Below are 22,865 nucleotides of genomic sequence, written 5' to 3' on the forward strand. Positions count from 1 at the left end.
AACTTTTAGAATGGTGTAATAAATACATTCAATCAAGTGGTGATTACTTTGAATAAAAATAAAAAAAAATGTTTGAGCTCCTTTACTATGTGTTCTTTTTATTGCACCAGTCTGGGAACTTCATTACTACACCTCATACTTCCAAAACGGAATTGGGAGATTTAAAAACTATTGGTATAAGAATCAAAACATGCATTTTTCAACATATTTAGGAGTAATGACTTCTGTACATGGTTGTGAAGTATGGAGAAGAGCTACACTGAAATTTTCTAAAGCTTGCATAACATTTATGAAAAACAAGCAAAGAAAATAATATTCATAGGTCAGCTTTGACAGGTACCTACTGGAGGAGGGAAATGCATAGGTTATCTATTTCCTTTTCTCTTATTATTATTTTATTTAATTTTATTATTTTTTATTTATTTTTTGGCTGCTGCAGCATAAGCCTTAGGCTTTCTTGCTCCATGGCCATTACTAATACCAATAACATACCTAGTTATCAGCTTGTTTAGGATTGCTTTTACCAAAAGTTTGTGATTCATTTCTCTTCTGGAGAAGTTCATTAATTTGTCTTCTTTGAAAACTTGTTTTTGATCCCGACCTGGATTTGTGTTACCTTTGTTAGTGTCACGCACTAGTAACTGCCTGTTGTACTTTTCAATTTGGTAACTTTCTGAGAAGTGCAGTTGTGGCCTTTCTCACTTCTAACCTCTTCTTTAAATAGATTTGTCAGAGGTTTCAACTGTTCTACTAGTTTACTTACACATTTATCCAGACAGCCAGTGTGAAGACAACTTAAATACATTTTTTTTTTTTTTTTTTTTTTTTTTACTTAAGTGCCATTTACTAGTTGAAATTGTTTAAATCCATCTTTCCTTTTAGCACTTCTTTCTAGATATTAAAAAATTTAAACTAAATACCCATTCACTTCCACAGGAAGACATGCACCTTGAGAGCATACAAATTAATAAGATGACAGCTGATGGCTGTCATCTTACTGATTTGTACTGATTACTGATTACCATTAGCTGCTTGATCTCTTTTAATAGCCCCACTACTCCAGTTCTTAGAACTACTATAACAAGTGCATTATCAACACCAAGTGCAAAACAATTTGCACTTGGTGCAAATTGTTTTGCACTTGGTGTTGCACTTTTGCACTTTTGTTTTTGCAAAACAAAAAAAGTGCAAATAAAAGGATCACACACGCTTTCAGACTGTTCGGAAGAGACCTAAATGTAACTTATAGTCACCTTCCAGTGCTGGCAATGAGAGCAAGCTGCTTTCAATTTTACAATTTTTTTTTTTTTTTTTTTTTTTTTGTTATTAGGAAAGGTCATCACAATGGAATATAGCTAATGACACCTGCTAGCACGCTTTTTGTTCTTCCATTTTCACTACAGGGAAACATGTTTCAGAGCACTGCATGTGCAACAATTAGCACAACTCAGAATAAGATTATGTTCGACGATGAACAATATGAATAAACATTTGGCCACTATGATATCATCATAGTGTGAAATAATATAATGTTCTTGTTTATACTCTGGCACTGCCACTAGGTCATAGGAGTTTAGTCAAGCTGGCTTGAACCACAGTCCACTCAAAGCATGTGTGCTTCTACCCTCTGGCCTAACCACTCGGCTTTTGCCACATATAGTGCCTTATCCAGATTTTACAAAACATGGAAAATCTCGAGTGTCTTCTGAAATTTTGCACCATATTTCTTTGGAATCTTACCAAAAGCCAGTTTTATTTTTGCAATGCAAAATACAATGAAATGCTGCAGTTAAACATTAGAAAACAATGCTGTTTCTCATATTCCAATTCACACACTTCATGCAATGCAGACTAGCACACCTGACAGCCAATTCCTTGACAAAAATAAGTAATTTGCGGAATTTTAAAAAAATTCAGAATTTAACATAGCTTTACTACCTTTTTTTTAGCAAAAAAGACAGAGGAAAAACTATGTTAATACAGTGAAATGGAGAAGGGGTTAAAAAAAGGAAAGTTCACTGCCATAAATCTGGAGGTTGATGGCTATGTATTTGATAGTTACTATTAATCTGAAAAATTTGGTATTTATTGTTTGTGTGTGAAAAGCATAACTCTAAAAGGCTGCTCAAAGGTACAAAGAAAATTGATCATTTTAATCAGTATTTGCATACAACAGATGCTAACGATCACCACTTATGTCTAATACCAAGATTTCTTCCCCCATATGAATGTGAGTGCAATTCTGATTGAAAGGGAAAGAAAAAAAAAAAAAAAAAGCCTTTGAAAACAATTTGAATGTGTCACCTTTATTCCTTTGCTCTTAAAATGAGTAGTTAATTCATTGCAGAAAAGCTTCATTATTTTAAAATGCACAAACACACATCTCTGACAAATGCCTAAACAAGGATAAGGTTGTATAGAAATCTGAGCCACCTTACAAAAATAATTTGTATAGGAAAACTTCTCATTGTTTCAGATTAAAAGGATAAAACTAGCCAACAGGGTGACACTTCCAATTTGAAAGAGCAACAAAATGCACATGGACTGTCTGATGAAACTGAGCCAAAGGCTCCAAAGGTAAGTATCACCACCCCTAGTTGTCTGTCTCAGCCTTACACGGAGGGAAAGAGGGAAGGGGGCTAGAGTTGAGTTTTGGGCAGTTGTATGGAAGGGCTTAGTCCTCCCCTTCAGATTCTGAAACAGAAAAAAAAAAAAAAGTGAAATTTAGACTTGAGCAACACAAATGCAAATTAAACAAAAATTTTATCAAATACTTAATGATTTATATATACTTTTAATACTTTTTAATATGAAAACATTGACAGAAACATTGTAAATTTAGAGATTTAGTGATTAATTTCCTTTTTTTTTGCTTCCCTGCATGTACTTTATATATGTTATCTTGCTTTCTATTTGACGTTCCATTATTCTCCAAGTTCCACAACTCTTAATTCAGCTTAAAAAAAAAAAAAAAAAAAAACACCATTAAGTTTTAGTTCATTTAAAAAAATGTACCCGAATCAGGAATGTAACAGAGTGTACTGAAACATTGTTCCAGTTTGTCCCAAACATCAGCAATGGCATGTAGATTTAAAAGTAAGATATTTTATTTCTCATGTTCCACTTAAAATTATTCTGATTTTCATTTTGCAATTTCATTATTTTGTTCAATTTAGTTTATTTGGTAAGTTGCTTGGATGCAGTGGTGGGCATCAGAGGCAGCCCATCTGTATAGGTGGCCACCATTGGTACTATATATATATATATATATAAGCAAATCAGGCAGCAGTCTAGAGCAGGCCTGTCTCCATATTTGGCACATATAAGCGCATGATCGGAGGAAAGAGGATGCAAGAATCAGAAATTAATCTTTCTGAAAAAAAATCAGATATCACAAAACTGAACACTACTTTGCAATGTAAATTAAATTAAATTACAAATCAAAATTAAGAATAAACCAGCAGAGTGGCTAAGCCCTATGACATGCAAATACAATAAAAATACGTATAAATATAGAAACAACAAAGAAATGGGGGGGGGGGGGGGGACTTATTAGAAATAAGAATGTTGCAGAAGAAATACATACCTGTAATTTAGGATACATTAATATTTGCCATAAGTGGCCTTTTATTTAATGTATAAATTACCAAGTATATATACAGGTGATCCCCGCTTAACGCTGATAGTTCGTTCTGGGAAAACAGAGCGCTAAGTGAATCCGCGCTAAGCGAGCGCCATATTCCCATAAGGTAACATATGTATTTGTGAGTTGCGGTCTATTCCATAGGATATTTTCTAATCAATAATAAATGGTAGTGAAAATATGCACTAATGTCGATTAAAAATATTTAATATTCAAAATTTTGCACATATAAAATATTCTACATTATATACACATATAATTATGAGGTAATTAACTAACGAAAATTATGAATTTATTAATTCGATGGCCCTGTGCTCTTGAGTTTTCGTATCTTTGGACTGAAAAATGTGTCAATTTTGGGTTGTGCTTTGGCCCTCTTCCTCTCATTGTACAACATCATGTAGGGATTCATTTCTTTCTTCAAATTTCTTATTACCTTGGCACTTCGTTCCATGTCAGGGTTCGTTCTCCCGGAAATAATCACACATTTTTTCGAAGTGTTCAAAAGTTTCACTAAGTCCTTTTGCAGTCAGCGACTTCATTGGTTCTTCATCTATAGTATCTTGATCATCATCTCCCTCAATAGCAAGCTCTTGTTCTTTTATAATTTCCATTAGTTCTTCATTAGAGGCGCCATCCCTGTCGTTGTACGTCTCTTGTACGATGTCTTCATTAATTTCGTGTAATCCCGCTTCTTTTCCGAGCTCAACAATTTGTGTTTTAACATTTTCAACGGAATCATCAGGTTCCTGGGAATGCTTTATGCAATTTTTCCAAACTTTCCTCCAAACTCCATTCATGGTTTTCTGAGTCACTTCATCCCAGGCACTTGAAATGTTGTAGATGGCGGTTTTAAATGTTATAGGACTTCCAAAACTCCTATAAGCTCGGTACATTTTCAGTGTTGATGGCTTTAATAGCTTGGGAAAAGGTGTTCCTTATGTAGTACGCTTTAAATGTTGCAATTACTCCTTGGTCCATTTGTTGGATCAGAGACGTAGTGTTTGGAGGCATGTAAAAAACTTTTATGTGATTGTTCAAGTCTTCTAAGCTCTCTTTGCTTGGGTGTCCTGGCGCATTGTCCATGATTAGAATAGCTTTATAACCAATGTTATTTTTTGCACAATATTTTTCCACTGCAGGACAGAACTCAGCATACCAATCAATGAAAAGCGGCCTGGTTACCCAAGCTTTTTTATTAGCCTTCCAGATTACAGGTAGGTTTGATTTAGCTAAACCTTTAAGAGCCCTTGGATTTTCAGAATGGTAAACTAAAAGGGGTTTTAATTTAAAATCCCCTGCAGTGTTACCACCCAACAACAAAGTTAACCGATCCTTCGCCGCTTTGAAGCCTGGCATGTTTTTTTCTTCTTTTGACATGAAACTTCTTTTAGGCATTAGTTTCCAAAAAAGACCTGTTTCATCTATGTTAATAACTTGTTGAGCAGTATAACATCCCTCTTCAATAATTTTAACAAATTCTTTTTTGAAAGTTTCGGCTCATTGTTGATCTGCACTTGCAACTTCTCCCTGTATTGCTACGTTGTGCAGGTTATAGCGCTTTCTAAACCTATCAAACCAGCCCTTACTAGCGTTAAATGGTTCCACATTTTTTTCGGGGTGAGCTTCTTTTAAATCTTCATATAGGCTCTTCGCCTTTTCTTTAATAATAATTGAACTTAACGGAATTCTACGTTGAATGTTGCTTTCAATAAAATTATGTAGAAGTTTCTCCATTTCAATCATAATAGCCGGCCTAGCCCTGGTCAATTTAGTTGCCTGCAGGGGAACAGCTGTTTTTCCAGCTGCTAAAATTGATTATTTTTTATGATTGTTCTTACAGTTGAACCTGCCAGTCCTAAATTATTGCACACATCCACTTGTCTTTGACCGGAATCAATTCTCTTCAAAACGTCTAATTTAATTTTCAAACTCAATGTTTTTCTTACCTTTTCAATCTTTGCACCATGTCCAGACATTGTTGCTTTTTCATTCTTATCGCCATAACTCTCTGCAAATGTAACTGCGTTGCACTGATTATGATACGATGTTCGAGTACAGTAAACTATCTGTATGTCTAACACTGTATGCACTGAATGATATCTAGAATTCCTCTGGCAAGGTGAGCTGAAGACGGTGACAAATGTTTTATTTATCTGAAAAGTTCGATTTTACCATGCAGTAAAATCAAATGGTTGTTTATTGCAGGAAAAGTACTGTAAATCAATTATGGTGTGACTCATGGAGAATGTTTATGGAATTTCCAAAACAGTAAAACAAACAAATTTTATGTACTTTGGGTGACCACAAGGTCAGAGGAGTTCAGAAGACAAGAGAATACTGTACAAGAAACAGCACCGCATTTAGCACTCATGGGATTGATTGTGTGAAAAACATTTCGCAAGTTATAGTTCCCACAGTAAAACAAAAGAAGAGATAGGGAGTAAATCTATTTTTAGTATCTTTCTATTACAGGTCAGAACAGAAAATGCAGACTTCGTAACAACATATGACACTGGATGGTAAATTTTTTCAACTTGTGTACTAAAAAAGAATTTCTCCCTTGAAACTATCCACACCAAGAAAATAAGAGCATATTGAAAGTTTCAATTTTGTACATAGAGTAGAAATTATAAAAATAATTACTGTAGTTAATTTCATGGTGGCTATTTTCTCCTTTTGCCAAAAAAAAAAAAAAAAAAAAAAGGGGCTCAAAACAGACTGGACTGAAGACGGATTTGCCAAAAATTCAATCTGTATGCTAGTAAAATAGTGTTACAGTGAGTTTTGACAGCGTTATAGTCAGATACGGGTTATAATGTAAGAACAGCGTTATATATAAAAATTACTGCTAGCACAATAGAAACAGCATGCAAACTAAAAAAAAAAAAGTTTTTTTTGGGCATAGAGCAACACACGGCAAGGCATAGATAGTTCCCTAATTTCTCTATAAATACTTTATCCATTAAAACTGCCCACAAAAAGTTATCACAGTGTGTTAAATCTGAGGAGTATGATGGCCATTAAATGGAACCCTGTTGATTGTTTCACTTACCTGGAAACTTTTCATTTAAGAATATGCAGACCATTTTTTTGTTTAGCGAGTTAATGCTCCATCCTTTGCCTCCGAGGTCTTTGCTCGCATAAAGAGAATCAAAGCCAAAGTAGCGAACAAAAATTGCCCATCACATGCACCTGTGTGGGGTAACAGTTTTCTTCTCTTCTCTGCTAGCTATTCTGGATGACACCGCATGTACTTTCAGAGATTTCTGTGTAGTGCTGGGCTGCTCACAAATTAAGCATAACTGCACCAAAATTAGATATATTTTCTTGCATGGTTTGTGTACGCAAGAATTGTCACTGCACTGATCCTAAAGGTCACCAGTTCGACTTCTGAATTATCCTGGATGTCAAAACAAGAGTACTTACTGAAGGCTACTTTTTTTTTTTTTTTCCCTCCATTTATTTATTATTATTTTTTCCCTCTTTATCCCAACTAGTACCAAGCAACCACAGATTGCTTCTTTCTTTCCTCTGGAATGAGCCCCAGACAATCCTAGCCACCTTTTGGCAACAGGTGAGCCAGAGTCTTTTGAGACAGTACGTGCCCACCTTCCAATGGTGTGGACGAGTACCCAGAATCTTCTGCCCAGGTGACTGATGCTTCTGGGTAGCCAAGAGGCCAGAACAGAATGCACGAGGTGGAGTTGAACAGATGTTCTAGGTGCTGCCCTATACAATGCTCCATCCTGCACAAAACAGCAATACTGAAATCTGATATTTGCTCCATCCTATATAATGCTCCATCCCGCACAAAACACCAATACTGAAATCTGATATTTGGCAGAATTAATGGAATGATTGTTTTTTTAAGCAGTCTTGGGGTTTTCTGCTAACCATGGTTCTCTCAAAGAAAAAAGGTCTGAGTCCAACATGCAGTCTAGAATGTCAAGCCGTGAACATTTAGATCCTTGTTAAAAAATAAACGGGAGTTGTTAAGAGTAATAAAAGCAGTTATGGCAAATTCCAATCTTCTATCTGGGTTGTTCTCATTCATACTTTTTAGCAACCTGGGATGATAAGCCTTGTATTTACAGTTCCTTTACATTTTTCTATTTAAGCTTCTTTTAGTTATTTTAAGTTTCAAACCTCACTTTCTTTGAGATACAAAATCCACCAGGTTCTGGTAGACATTGTTACCACTTCATCAAGCCTTCTCAGTTTGCATTATGGTCTTTATTGTGAGTGGTTTATGTCCAATAGTTTCTTGAATTGGCATTGCATTTTCATATCTTGCACCCCATTTTACAATTTCAGACCTCTCCAATGTATAGCTCATGGTACTTTTCCTATTTTAATATTATTCTGAAACAATAAAAAAAAAAAAAAAAAGATTATAAACTATTTTTCAAATAACATACATATTTCCATCCTAATTTATTCAAAGCAGTGTCTTTAATTATGAACCATCCTGTATATTCCTTCTTCAACAGCCTAATTCTCAATTTAGCCCCACCCGTTCTTTTCATTGTTTCTATATTTATATAACTGGTTATTGTATTCATATCTCGTAGTGCTTCCCCACTCTGATCTATTTCTTAATTTAATTTGCATTTGTAATTAACTTAATTTACGCTACATTCAGGCAACATGTGGTTGATTTATGCTTCAGAGCTACTGATGCTTGTCTTTCTATACTTTCATTTTACTTTATTTTATTCTTCAGTATCCTTCAATTAACTTTAATTTCAATTTATGTAATATGGTAGTAGTGAGCCAAGATGCTAAGCATTACTCATGTTGCCACCATAATGTAAATCTATTGCACTGGCACACTGACAAATTATATGCAAGTTGCAGTTTGATGCACTGATTTCACAACCATTGTTATCTTGTGGCCTTTCAAGAAGATGGGACTCAATGGTCACTCTGTTTTAATTCTTAATGAAAACCACAAATATGAAAGGTATCAAAAACCAGTAGTACTTAGTATGTAGTACATGCATGGGCTAAAGGTGATGGGCAAGAGGAGATGCTGGAAACTTTTCTCTGGAGAATGAACATGGGTTTCATCACTTCAAGCCTCCAAATAAGCAATGCAGTGGTATTACACTGGTCAATGAGTTATCCCACCTAATGTTAGTATTGGTACTAGTAAGTATCGTGCATGAAAGAGATGGGAGTGGGAGATGATGGAAATTTTGCTCTGGAGACCAAACATGGGTTTCACCACTTCAAACCTTCATATAAGTAAAGTGGTAGCATCGCAGTGGTAGATGAATCATCTACCTCCTAGTGTTAGTACAGCCACTCCCCGATTAACTTAAGGGTTGCGTTCCACGGAATGCTACATAAGTCAGAATTTGATAGAAGCAAAAAAGAAATGTTCAATGAATGTGTAAATAGAATTATTAAATTTTTTTATCTCATGCACAGGAAAAATTACAAAAATTTAAAAATTATAAATTTTTAAATTTATAATTTTTTGTTAGTTTAACAGCATAACGTCAGCAAGTTTTACCTTTTGAGCATCGTTGGCAGAATTAACCCTCCAGCTGATAAGCACACTGAGGTGGAGATTTAGAAGGGCTTTTTCCCCCAACACATCATAAAATTTCTCTGCAGCTGCAGAATCGACACTGGCAGCTTCACTGCATACTTCAATGTTTTGGAAACCAGCGTGATGCTTGAACCTATTAAACCACCCACTACTTGCCACAAACTTTACTTGGGGTTTGCCGTACTTATCATTATCTTCATAAATACTTCTTGCTTGAATGGCTGTTAGATTCAGGGAAACTTGCTTCTGAATCTGATTTTCCATCCATATTATTAATAGCTTTTCCATCTTTGATATAGCACCAGAACGCTTTTTTGTGATTTTTTTTTTTTTTTTTGGTAGTTGTTGGCGCATAGGCTTCTGTGGCCATAATGCACCTCATAAGGTCTTTGCAGTACTTTGATCCAAGCCCGAGGCGGGAATCGAACCCGCAACCTTTGGGTTGCCAGGCAGGCACTTTACCCACCCGGCTAGCCCGGTCGGCTTTTTGTAATCTCTGAAATACGTTGATCCTTTAACATGTTCTTTTATACGCGCACTGTCCCTTAAAATAGTATTCACTGTTGAAGCAGCAAAACCTAATTCCATGCAACAGATGACAAACTTTGTCCTGCTTCGTACTTCTTAATTAATCATCTTCATTTCTAGGAAAGAATAGCAAAAGCTTAAAAAGCGGTACTCACCTTGAAATTAATCTGCGATGGTTTACTTAGGTAGCGTGGTTAATGTTTACGTTGAATTGTTAAATTGAAAAATTAAAAGGGAGGGAAGTAAGTAAAAGTTGACTGAGTTAAATGGGCGCAAGAAAACAGAAGTGTACACATCCAATCTTTGGTTGTCATCGAAATAAAAAAAGAAGAATAATTAAAAACTATGTAAGTGAATCCGGTGAAGCCAATAGTCTTTACGAGGACTTTCGTTAGTTAAAGAACGTCTTCAGTTGGCAATGTGTGGGGAGAGAACACATATGGTATTTTAAGAATAAAAAATTATACTCTCGTGATGCCTTTTTTGACATGTGGGAACTTTAATCTCGAGAGGTTCCAAATTGGGGAAAGATTGAAGGGGAGTTTAGAATTTAGAGGTTAGAGTGGTGCTTGTACCATTCAATAACTAGAGCTTCATATTGAAGTATTCTGTAGCTGGATTTTAGTTTAATGATGGAAATGGCAGAATCGATGAGCGGGTTGTGGTTGTGAGTCTGGGCATGAGTTGTAAGTTCTGTGACAGATTGGTTAGACGTGAGACTATGGAAATGGTAGTATGCACGGGTGGTGGATGTTTTTGATGAGCCAAATTTGGTAGTGGTACTTCCGATATAACATGTGTTGCAGTTTGGTTGACAATTAATGAGGTATATAATATTATTAAGGTCGTTTGTAGAATATTTGTATGTGTCTTTACAGGTGCTGAAGAAGGATCCTAATTTGTTGTAGGTGGAAAAAACAAGGGACATATCAGTGTTGTTAAATAGGCGTCGGAACTGTCCTGCTAGTTCATTGTGGTAAGGGAGGACTATGCGGATGTTAGTTTTATTTTTGTCTTTGGTTGGGATGTTAGATTTAATTTTATTTTTAGCGTTAAGGATTGTATTTAAAATGAGTTGGTGGGGGTAACCTCTGGATATAAATTTGTCGGTAATACACTGTATTTCATTGTGAAGGTCGGTGGGTGAGGAACTGTACTTGGGGTACGTTTTGTTAAGGTATCGTCTGTTTCTAAGAACTTGCGTAAGGCTTGTAAAGTAAATGGAATATGGACATTTGTGTAAAGAGAAGTAACGTCATAGGAAGCTAGGATGTTTGTATCGGATATTGTGATGTTATTAATTTTTTGAAAAGCTTGATTGGTGTTATTGATCTTGAATGTGGAAAATTTAGTAAGGGGGGTTATAATTTTGACCAGGAAGGAGGATAAATTAGCGAAAGCTGAATTGCTATATGATACAATTGGTCTTAAAGGGTGGTCTGCTTTGTGTAACTTGATAATCCCAAACATGTGCGGGAGGATGTTATTGCGGATTCCAATTTGCTGTAGTGTGGAAAGGTTGATTTCCTTATTTTGCCCGAGTTTCCTGAGAATTATGTCGAGTTATATGTGTGTTTGGGTCTGCTAAGATGGATTCTAATTTTTCGGTGTAGGTGTCTTTATCTATTATAACAATCGTGTCACCTTTATTGACTTTTTGAATAATAACGTTGGAAGTTTTACTGAGTTTGTAAATCCATAAGCTGTTGTTTTTTTATATTAGAGCAGGAAGATAGTTTGGTATTAATAATACTATTTGTTTGGTGCATTAGACGCCATTTATCGGGATGATGTTCGAGTTTGGACCGGAGTTCAACAATGCAGTAGTCTTTTATAGGGTAATGTTGATTTTTGATGGCAAAATTAAAGCCATATTCCAAATTTCTTGGAATATGGCTTTAATTTTGCCAGAAAGTTTAAAAAGGCCAGAAAGTTCAGCGGGTGTAAAAGATCTGGAAGAGAGGTTAATGGTGGTGGTTAGACGTGAGACTATGGAAATGGTAGTATGCACGGGTGTTGGATGTTTTTGATGAGCCAAATTTGGTAGTGGTATTTCCGATATAACATGCGTTGCAGTTTGGTTGACAATTAATGAGGTATATAATATTACACATATCGTACACTGCACATCTATTATGATCATCCGTGAAGAAATCAGGAAGAGATATAATAAAAAATGACCCCTCATGACTGGATTGAGTTCACCAACAAAAACAATATATGTATTAATGCTACCAACCAAGAAATAATACAAAGACATAATAAAAAATGGAATTCCCTCACGACTCGTTCCCCCGCAAAAATCACCACCGTTAACCTCTCTTCCAGATCTTTTACACCCGCTGAACTTTCTGGCCTGGAATATGGCTTTAATTTTGCCATCAAAAATCCACATTACCCTATAAAAGACTGCATTGTTGAACTCCAGTCCAAACTCTAACATCATCCCGATAAATGGCGTCTAATGCACCAAACAAATAGTATTATTAATACCAAACTATCTTCCTGCTCTAATATAAAAAAACAACAGCTTATGGATTTACACAAACTCAGTAAACTTCCAACGTTATTATTCAAAAAGCCGATAAAGGTGACACGATTGTTATAATAGATAAAGACACCTACACCGAAAAATTAGACTCCATCTTAGCAGACCCAAACACACATATAACTCGACATAATTCTCAGGAAACTCAGGCAAAATAAGGAAATCAACCTTTCCACACTACAGCAAATTGGAATCCGCAATAACACCCCCCCCCACATGTTTGGGATTATCAAGTTACACAAAGCAGACCACCCTTTAAGACCAATTGTATCATATAGCAATTCAGCTTTCGCTAATTTATCCTCCTTCCTGGTCAAAATTATAACCCCCCTTACTAAATTTTCCACATTCAAGATCAATAACATCACAATATCCGATACAAACATCCTAGCTTCCTATGACGTTACTTCTCTTTACACAAATGTCCATATTCCATTTACTTTACAAGCCTTACGCAAGTTCTTAGAAACAGACGATACCTTAAAAAAAAGTACCCCCCTTTCTATAGACCATATCCTTGAACTCACCACCCTTCTATTAGAAGCAAGATTTTTTAGATTCAACGAAAAAATCTTCCAACAAATATATGGCTTACCAATGGGACTGGGGATTTCGGCCCCATTGTCCGAAATCTACCTAGCCGCCATTGAAAGCCAAATCCTACACCCCTTTCCCCCTGAACTAAAATTATACATGCGCTATGCCGACGACATTCTTGTAGTAGGCAACAGATCCATTATTAATAACCTCTTCGTAAAACTTAACTCTGTACATGATAGACTTAAATTCACCCTTGAAATTGGACAGAACAATCAGATAAATTTCCTTAATCTCACTCTATATAACAGGCACAAAATTAAATACCAAAATTTTCGGGAAAAATACAAACACCGGTAAATACTTACATTTTGCTTCTCATCACCCTCTAAACACTAAAAAGGCAGTTTTATATAACCAAATTCACAATGCACTAAAGTACAGTTCCTCACCCACCGACCTTCACAATGAAATACAGTATATTATCGACAAATTTATATCCAGAGGTTACCCCCACCAACTCATTTTAAATACAATCCTTAACGCTAAAAATAAAATTAAATCTAACATCCCAACCAAAGACAAAAATAAAACTAACATCCGCATAGTCCTCCCTTACCACAATGAACTAGCAGGACAGTTCCGACGCCTATTTAACAACACTGATATCTCCCTTGTTTTTTCCACCTACAACAAATTAGGATCCTTCTTCAGCACCTATAAAGACACATACAAATATTCTACAAACGACCTTAATAATATTATATACCTCATTAATTGTCAACCAAACTGCAACACATGTTATATCGGAAGTACCACTACCAATAACAAATTTGGCTCATCAAAAACATCCAACACCCGTGCATACTACCATTTCCATAGTCTCACGTCTAACCAATCTGTCACAGAACTTACAACTCATGCCCAGACTCACAACCACAACCCACTCATCAATTCCATCATTAAACTAAAATCCAGCTACAGAATACTTCAATATGAAGCTCTAGTTATTGAATGGTACAAGCACCACTCTAACCTCCAAATTCCAAACTCCCCTTCAATCTTTCCCCAATTTGGAACCTCTCGAGATTAAAGTTCCCACATGTCAAAAAAGGCATCACGAGAGTATAATTTTTTATTCTTAAAATACAATACGCGTTCTCTCCCCACACATTGCCAACTGAAGACGTTCTTTAACTAATGAATGTCCTCGTAAAGACTATTGGCTTCACCGGATTCACTTACATAGTTTTTAATTATTCTTCTTTTTTTATTTCAATGACAACCAAGGATTGGATGTGTACACTTCTGTTTCCTTGCGCCCATTTAACTCAGTCAACTTTTACTTACTTCCCTCCCTTTTAATTTTTCAATTTAACAATTCAACGTAAACATTAACCACGCTACCTAAGTAAACCATCGCAGATTCATTTCAAGGTGAGTACCGCTTTTTAAGCTTTCGCTATTCTTTCCTAGTCTATTAACACGGTACTTGAAGATTTCTAAAAATTTCGTATTGTCATCTTCATTTCTAAATCAATTTTGTTTCATTTTGTAGCACTGCCAGCACTTGCACGTTTCGTTGGTTGCTTTCCTTTCATCATTGTAATAAGTAAATAGGAATGAAGATTTATCTGTTTTTTATACGATTGAAGATTTCAGTGAAGGGGAATACATTTCACCATAATAGCTTAAAAACCCACACAATTTCAGTTATTGGGATTATTGCAAATGCAATCGATTGAGTTTACTACCTGTTTATAATTAGATGTACTAACAGAAAAGCCCAATAAACCGGAAAGGTTCACTACCCCTGATCTAGGGACAATCACTGATATTTGCCCAGATAATGGGCAATGACAAATGTGATCTGTTTTGAAGTTCAAAATTACTCATATTCCCTCGAACAGGAGACATTTGCAAGCTCCCACTTCATTTAATTATGAAAGTGGCACTCAACAGCTTGGCAGCTGTGAAGGTGCACCCCACCCCAACAGGAATCACCAATTTGCATTGTATTTTTACATTATTTTATATACTAGAATATCCCAGCACACTAGTAAAGTGGAACTGCAACTTTCCAAATATAACACTAACTGTTGCATTAACTCAGCGATGGCTAGGATAGCATATACCATGCACTTGAAAAAAAATCAGGGCAGAGTAACTGTGAATTTTAATAGCTTGGCTCATCAGGTGTTGTCTCTGAAATTAATTTCTAGGTCCAGAAGGGGTATGAATCCTTCTCATCTGAGTGTGAATTTGACGATTTTGTACGGGAAAAAGATCAAACCGCTAGTACTGGTTGAGTCTCCCAGGATGAAGATCTAAATGCTGGGACTCAGCAGGAGGAGATCACGAAACACTAGTTTCGTGTTTTATAAGATTGTGAAGGAGACGTGAGTTAGGTTACAGGCATTGTTGCTCCATGATGATATGAATTTGTCAAAAGAAGTTCACAAAAATATTGTCTTTCTGGGATAAAACTGAAGATGTAGTGATGAGGACCTACATCAGGAATCAAATTCTGTCTGTAAATGTGGAACAGATTGAGCTGAGGAGACCAACTCAAACTAGACTGTACTCTGACAGGGTATATCCTGAGACTTCAAGGGAGCAGATAACACCTAAGATTCACAGTGAAGTACAGAAGAAACTTCTCACATCTGTTCGGCTAGAGCTAAAGGACACTTAAGGTCATAGCTGTGAGACCCATATCCAACAAGTGGGTGGTACCGGAGGCACCATCCAAAAAGGACATTAACAAGATATTAACATGCCCCAAGTTTGCTGAACTGGGGATGGAAGCCACAAGAGCTTTAAAGAAACAACCTAAACTGTATTCAATGTGAATAAAGATGTTTCCTGTGAGGAGTTTTTAGAACAACTTTGGGTGACGAATCTCAAAGGCAATGGCTTCGGATTGGTGCAAGTGAAATCAGATGTGATAATTTTCACAAGAAATAAAACGAGAAGCAGGGTTGACTATAACTTTGTGATACAAATCCTGGGTGAAATCTAGGATGTTGTTGTCAAGGTCTAGAGTTAACCTTGACAGGACCTCTTACTGAGTGTATGATCTTGTGACACCTACGGTGTTATTGCTGCATGGCCTATTGCCACATGGCTAAGCATTGTAAAGGTGACCCCTTCTGCGGGTGCTGTTCCTAGAGGAGCCACTTGTTTAGAGATTGTCCCAACCTAGATAAAGATTCTAAGTGTGTGAATTGCTCGTGGTGTAGAGTTTCCTCTGATCATTCTGCCGCCTGGAGTTTGACAGAGTCTTCGATATTGAAAGACGAAAAACTGATTGCTGGCGAGGGTTTGCACAAAACTGTGCAATCGTCTCTGGGGATTTGCACACTTTTGTGATGCTGTTGTGGCCCCTCTTGGTGCTGTCCATAGTTGTCTCACCCAGAATTTGTAACATCGTCAGTCTGGACTATGGAATCACCTTGATATGTTTGTGTGTGTTATCAGGTACAAGTTGCTACTGTGCATGAAGACCTTTAAACCACATTGATATGTAGACAGGTGTCGTCTTGTCTTACAGTAACAATCTAGTCACTATTTGGACTAACTTCTACTAGTTGTAGATTATATAGACAATAAAGACCTACCCCACCACAAGGCTAAATGGTCAGTCAAATTTCTTTTATTTAGTTTCTTTCATTTGTGACCCTAACATTCTCTTGCTCTCTCTGTTGACTGTCACAAGTAGCCAACTATATATACAGGTGAGGGAGCACAGGGAGTAATTTATGGTTTCCAGCCACAGATGCTCGTCTTTAATTACTTTCATTCTTCTCCATGTGCCATCTCCTAACAGGAGTCAGCAACTACCACGGAAAATGTCTGTCTCTGGTAGCTCTGACAGTGGCTTGGTGTTCAGCCCCGTCTAATTCTTGATGTTATCTAGCCATGATATGAATCTTCTCCCTTCCATTCTCCCTTCAACAATTAGCCATGGATTTGCATATTTGTTGTTCTGCATCAAGTGTCCAAGTTACGCCGTTTTTCTTTTCTTTACATCCTTCAGTGATTCACATACTTTTCCAATTCTCTGCAGGACACTCACTGGTCACTTGCTGCTGCCCATGGTATCTTTAACATTCTTTTGTACGTCCACGTTTCAAATGCGGCTAGTTTTCTGGAGGTGTTAATTTTCAGTGTCCACATCTTGGCACCATACAACAAAATTAACCAAACATAACATCTTATCATCTGGATTCTAAGGTGGAGATCCAGGTTCCCATTGCACAATGCAAATCTCATTTTGTGAAAATACTGCCTGTCCATTTCAATCCTTGCTTTTATTTCCATATCCGGTTTGTTCTTGTCATTGATCAAACAGACCAGTTATTTGATTTTGTCAACGCTCCCTATCAGCCAACTATTTAACATGAGGCGAGGTGTTGGCATTGTCCCATGTGCTTACAAGCCAAGTCCTACATATTAGTTGTACAAAGTAATGTCATTCACATAGCAAAGGTTGTTAATCACTCTACCATTGACAGATATTCTGTCATTTCTTTTATCTAAAGCTCTCTTGAAGATGACATATGAGTAAATGTTAAACAGGAGGGCAGAGAGAGTACACATTCTTTCCTCACTCCACATTCAGTGATGTGGAGTGAGGAAAGAATGTGTACTCTGTCTTTCTGCCATCAACTACAACAGATGCTGTTTGGTTCCAGTAGAGGTTTATGGTTATTTGGATGTCCTTTTTATCAAGACTGGACTCCTCAAGGATTTTGGTGTGTTGGCCTCGATCAGAGGCCTTCTCAAAGTCAATAAAACAAAGATGGACATTGATCTGTTGTTCCTGGAACCTTTGCATCATGACCTGAGCACAAAATAGTACTTCTCTTGTACCCAGTCCTTCCCGAAATCCAAACTGCCCATTGTCCAACCACTCCTCACAATTCCTGAAAATCCAATTTTGAAGACTTGGCTCATCAAGCTGATTAGTCTGAAGTCTCCACAAGTCTTAGTGTTGTTTTTTGGGAAGAGTGATGAACATTGATGTCAGCCAGTCTAGAGGGATGTTGCTAGTGTTGTAAATTCTGTTAAATAATTCAAGAAGAATGTTGGTGTTTTTGTAGTTGAGCAATCTATTTCTGCTGTGATTTTAAATATAGTTACACTTTGTAACTATATTTAAAAGAGTAAGAGCTTACCTCAATCTTTTGCGCAGAATGCTTCCAGTTGATGCTCTCCATATGTAAACGGATAAAATGATTTTAATGAATTCTCTCACTCAGACATGACCAATCTAACACACAATGGAATCGAAAGCCAAGAGCCCCAACCAGACCCCGAAACACATCAAATCATGAGTGCAAGTACACATTCTGTTAGAATAATTAGTTCAAGTCGGAAAGCCGTATAAGAGAATAAATAATTAAAATTACGATCATAAAATTTGGATAAACATATCGACATACAAATTAAACGAAATTCATTTATTTTCCTCCTTAAGCAGACAACGCTTTGACTATTTGTCTTGACCACAGGTTGGAAATAACGCAAAGTGAGAGTCTGAGTGGCTTAATAGGGGAGATCTATCTTGCTAATATTGAGCACATACATTTAACACCACTCCTCCCCAGCATTACTTACTGTGGGAGATATCTTGACGATGTACTCGTTATAACAGATTATGACACCACTCAGGACGTTCTACAGTCATTTAAAAACATTCATTCGAGACTACATTTTATATTGGAGGAAGAACACACACACACACACACACACACACACACACACACACACACACACACACACATATATATATATATATATATATATATATATATATATATATATATATATATATATATATATAAAAAAGCTCTAAATTTCATTAATTTCACTCTTACACGAGATATGCAAAAAATACAATTTAGAATCTACCAAAAACCCACCAATACGGGGATGTTCCTGCACTACAGAAATTATCATGTTTATTTATAAAAGGTCTATAATATTTAACCAGTCCCTTAACACTCACAAATACTTCTGAACTGACTTCTACTTCTGACTTCTGAACCGACCTTAGATTTAGAAATTGATATACTAACCAATAGGTTTTTAAATAGAGGCTATCCACTTTCCATTATTAATCAAATCAGATTACAAGCTAAAAATAGCTTAGAAAATATGATACCTATTAATGAAACCAATAAAAAATACTTTCTATCTATTCCGTACGTTGAAAATGGTATAGGAAACTCAAGCTCTTTAAAGATACAGAATTCAAAATTGTAGTCAGGCCTATTCAGAAGCTCCATAATATAGAGAAATCACACAGTTCTTCCTTCTCTCTCGATACAAGTAAATGATCTTGTATACAATATTTCTTGTGGTCAGTGCGATTCATCGTATCAAGGGCCGACTCTGTGTACTCTTGACTTATGTGCGAAACAACATGCTTCTTTGGTCTGCACATCGCACGCAACCGCATCAGAATTGGCATTTCATGCTGTCAACAAAGGCCACACATTCCTATTGAATGAAGCGGAAATTTTAAACACATAACATAATTACATAAAATTATTGATCACTGAGACCCTTTAAATGAAACTTCACTCAAATCAACATGTGCCGTACTTACCCAATTTTGAATTTCTGGTCCTTTTTATGCATGTAACAATACAAATAATCTCTCCACTTAAGAACCACACACACTGTTATTTCCAACCTGTGATCAAGACGAATAGTTGAAAAGTGTTGTCTGCTTAAGGAGGAGGGAAATACAACAAATTTCGTTTAATTTGTATGTCAATGTGTTTATCCAAATTTTACAATTGTGATTTTAATTATTCTGACAGAATATCTCCTTGCACTCATGGTTTCACTCAAGTTGGTTTGATGTGTTTCGGGTCGGGTTGGGGCTCTCAGCTTTCAATTCCGTTGTGCGTTAGATAGGTCATGTCTCTATGAGTGAGAGAATTCAGTAAAGTCATTTTATCTGTTTACATTTGGAGAGAATCGACTGAAAGCATTCTATGCAAAAGATTGGGGTAATCTCTTACTCTTTTAGAAAATTATTTGCATTTATAAATAATAAACAGTCACTTTTACACTTAAAGAATATTTACTGCATTAAAAAAGTTATTTTTTTCTCTCAATAATTTAATTTTTGATAATATCTCACTATAACGTTCTCCTTTATAGAGTCAAAATTGTGAAGAACTAACATTTAAAAGCATTTATGTATACAGCATTTCAATATTTAAACTTTTGGATTCCTAGGAAAAAATTCCAGGTGGCATATCACACACATTATAAACAAAGGTATAAACAAGAGGTCACCTAGGTTGTACCTTGTTCATTATTAAAAATCATAGGAATTACATAAATGATCCTTTTTCTCAGCAATAAAAAGTCTCTTACCTTCTTCTGCATTTTGTAGCCACTCAACAAACTTTTTCATTTGATCTAAGAACACACTTTTTCCTTTGGGAGAATGTGCTTCTTTGTGCCATTTCATTATCACATCTTCACTTAAAACATCAGCTTAAAAAAATAAAAATAACTTTTGTATACTTATAGGAATGCAATAAAAAGGGTGAATACCAAGCCTAGCCAGTAATGAAAACCAAGTTACTATGAAAATTAAATAAATTTTCAGTAAGCTTAAAATATATTTCATTTTGCCATGTCAATATGTAAACAGCCAATAAAATTTGTTACAGTAAATAATTTCTATTTTACATTCAAGATTTTAAGATTCTCTGTTCCCAAATATAATAGCAATTTCTATAATTTTAGTTTTATATGGTAACTTTCAAAAATGACTTCTGTTTGTTTCTATCTCATCAGGTTTCTTCAAAAATCATGAAATAAAATTTGATTTTTCACAAAATTTTATTCTAATATTTAAATATGTTATGTTGAAAACACTATTAAAAAGGGCAGTGTGGTAAAATGTCCACTAAGCACTCACCTCTCATTTTACAAACTGATCTACGATGGTCAAATTTTTATTTCTTTGATTTTCTTCTACTTTACAGTCCCTCTTCAGCATCCAGCAATAGTCAGCCACCATGTTGACATTCCACATCTCACCCTGTTCTTTACTAACACTTCATAGATTTTCTGGGAAGTAGTCGATATAGGAGTGTAAAAAATGTATACCTTGACACTCATGTTGCAGCCCAACTTCTTGAAGTTTCCCAACACATTTTCAACTTTATTCTTGTAGTCTGGATCCCTAAGAAGTTCTCAACAACATGCCTGAAGCTAATCCGTGCCTGTTTTCCCTCTTTTATTCATAGGTTCTTCACCTGTTTGAGAATTTGAGGTCGAAAAAAAAAAAAAAAAAAAAAAAAAAACCCTGTTTTAGTTTCTCTAGGGTCAGGAAGTTAATACAAAGGTAGTTGAAGCAAGGACCTTCCCAAGGCAAAGCTCTCGCAAACTATTTAATCAACCCAGCTTGATGTGCAAGGGTGGAAGCAGGACAGTTTTGGGGTCTACCAGTGATTTATAAACTATGTTCTTTGATCCAGGCAAAAAAATGCCCCTCTTTGGCCAGACCTTAACATCCACATTCCAGTGTTTACTCCTCGCCTGACTATCCCACTCACACAAAAAGCAAGGCATTTTTGTGTAACCAGATTGCTGTCCAAGTAACATAGCTCAAGTAACATGCCCGTCACTTTAAAGTCAGCACAGACCAACCAACCAACCAACCAACCATGTTCTCTTATGTTTTTTTTTTAAATGCACAGAGTGAGCTACTAGAATTGACCCATATTTATTTCCAATATGGAGCAACACACCTTTGAGATTCCTCTTTGATGAGTCAATAAAAAAGTCTCCACTGTATAGGATTGCACCTAATTTCTAAATAGTTCATTAAGTCGTTTATATTACTGCAAAAACCATAGAATCATCTTTGGAAAAGGGGACTAGTTCTTGTTCTCCATGTCTCTACCATAAGAAAAACATCCTGAAGAGTCTGCAGATTTCTTTGGCAAATTTAAATCTCTTACCAGATCATCGAGTTCATGCTTTGAACTCAATTCAAAGAACAGTTGAGGGCTGGACTCAGTTTTTTCAAGTGTGTAGACTTCAGTTTCATTTTGAAAAGCTTCACTTTTGGCACCCTCTGCTCTACATTCTCCAATATAAGTGGAGGGCATGGTCTAATGGCAGATGGAATATAGGATAGATATACAATGCCCTTCTTACTCTTTGCACTGTATCCTTCCACATTAACTAAGCAAAAGTAACAGTCATCACAGTGGTTTGTAGGCAGGTTCCCAACAAATCATGGGAATTGCAAATGGCATAGCCTTCTTTTTACCATTTTTCCACGGTCTCAATGTTTCAACACAGGTCTGGCAAACTTTTGTGTAGTCCACTGTTTATCTTGGTCACTGAGTTTCTCTCAAAATAACCAGAATGCTCATTTTTTACAAAATTCTGCCTTGTCTTTGCTTAAAGACTACATAACTTCCATAAATATAACAAAATAAGTTTGGATTGTTCAAACGCTTGCATGACATTTACTCACTTTTCAGCACAAGTTTAACAAGATAATCCCAAAAATAAACTGAGCTCAAACTCTGCTGCATGGAGCTCTCAAGGTTAAGAAACAAATAAACCTGAAGCCAGTGTGCCAACATGTGAAGACTTAGTTTACAAATTCCCAGTATTTACTAATAACTCAACACTTCAAAATTCCAAAAATACAACTCCTGACATCAACTTAAGTGATTCGTGAAAAAATGGTACGTGGGAGAAAAAAAACGAATAACACTTTTGAAATCTGCGTAAAAAACTGAATTAAAAACAGCTATTAGTTTACAAAATTCAAAACCATGCAGAGTGGTGTAATCACTGCATATACAATTTTCATGAATGATCTTTTATTCCTAAGAGTACATTTAAGGTATAGATAAAATATATAAATCAGCTGAAAGACCAAATTAAAAAATGCTGCAAATAATAAAGTTTAATGTGATGAGACAAATAGCAAACTGATATTCAACTTCTTGCCACACTTTTTGAAGAACAGTGTGATCAATTTTTGCACAGGC

General features: G+C 35.9%; 1 protein-coding gene across 2 annotated transcripts in view; it reads right to left on the bottom strand.

Annotated features, from left to right (window-relative positions):
* Positions 1-2,132: 2,132 nt before the first annotated feature.
* kra (basic leucine zipper and W2 domain-containing protein kra) overlaps positions 2,133-22,865 on the bottom strand; it is a 197,024-nt gene continuing 176,291 nt past the window's right edge. For both annotated transcript variants that reach the window (XM_090388872.1, XM_090388871.1), the window contains exons 12-13: positions 20,215-20,337; positions 2,133-2,694 (exon numbers count right to left, since the gene is read on the bottom strand). In XM_090388872.1, coding sequence (XP_090244998.1) covers positions 2,675-2,694; positions 20,215-20,337 — 143 coding nt within the window. In that variant the 3' untranslated portion in view covers positions 2,133-2,674. The remainder of the gene's footprint in view (positions 2,695-20,214; positions 20,338-22,865) is intronic.

The sequence above is a fragment of the Mastigoproctus giganteus genome, chromosome 14 (genome assembly GCF_048544385.1).
Source record: "Mastigoproctus giganteus isolate SK-2022 chromosome 14, ASM4854438v1, whole genome shotgun sequence".
Classification (NCBI taxonomy): Eukaryota; Metazoa; Arthropoda; class Arachnida; order Uropygi; family Thelyphonidae; genus Mastigoproctus; species Mastigoproctus giganteus.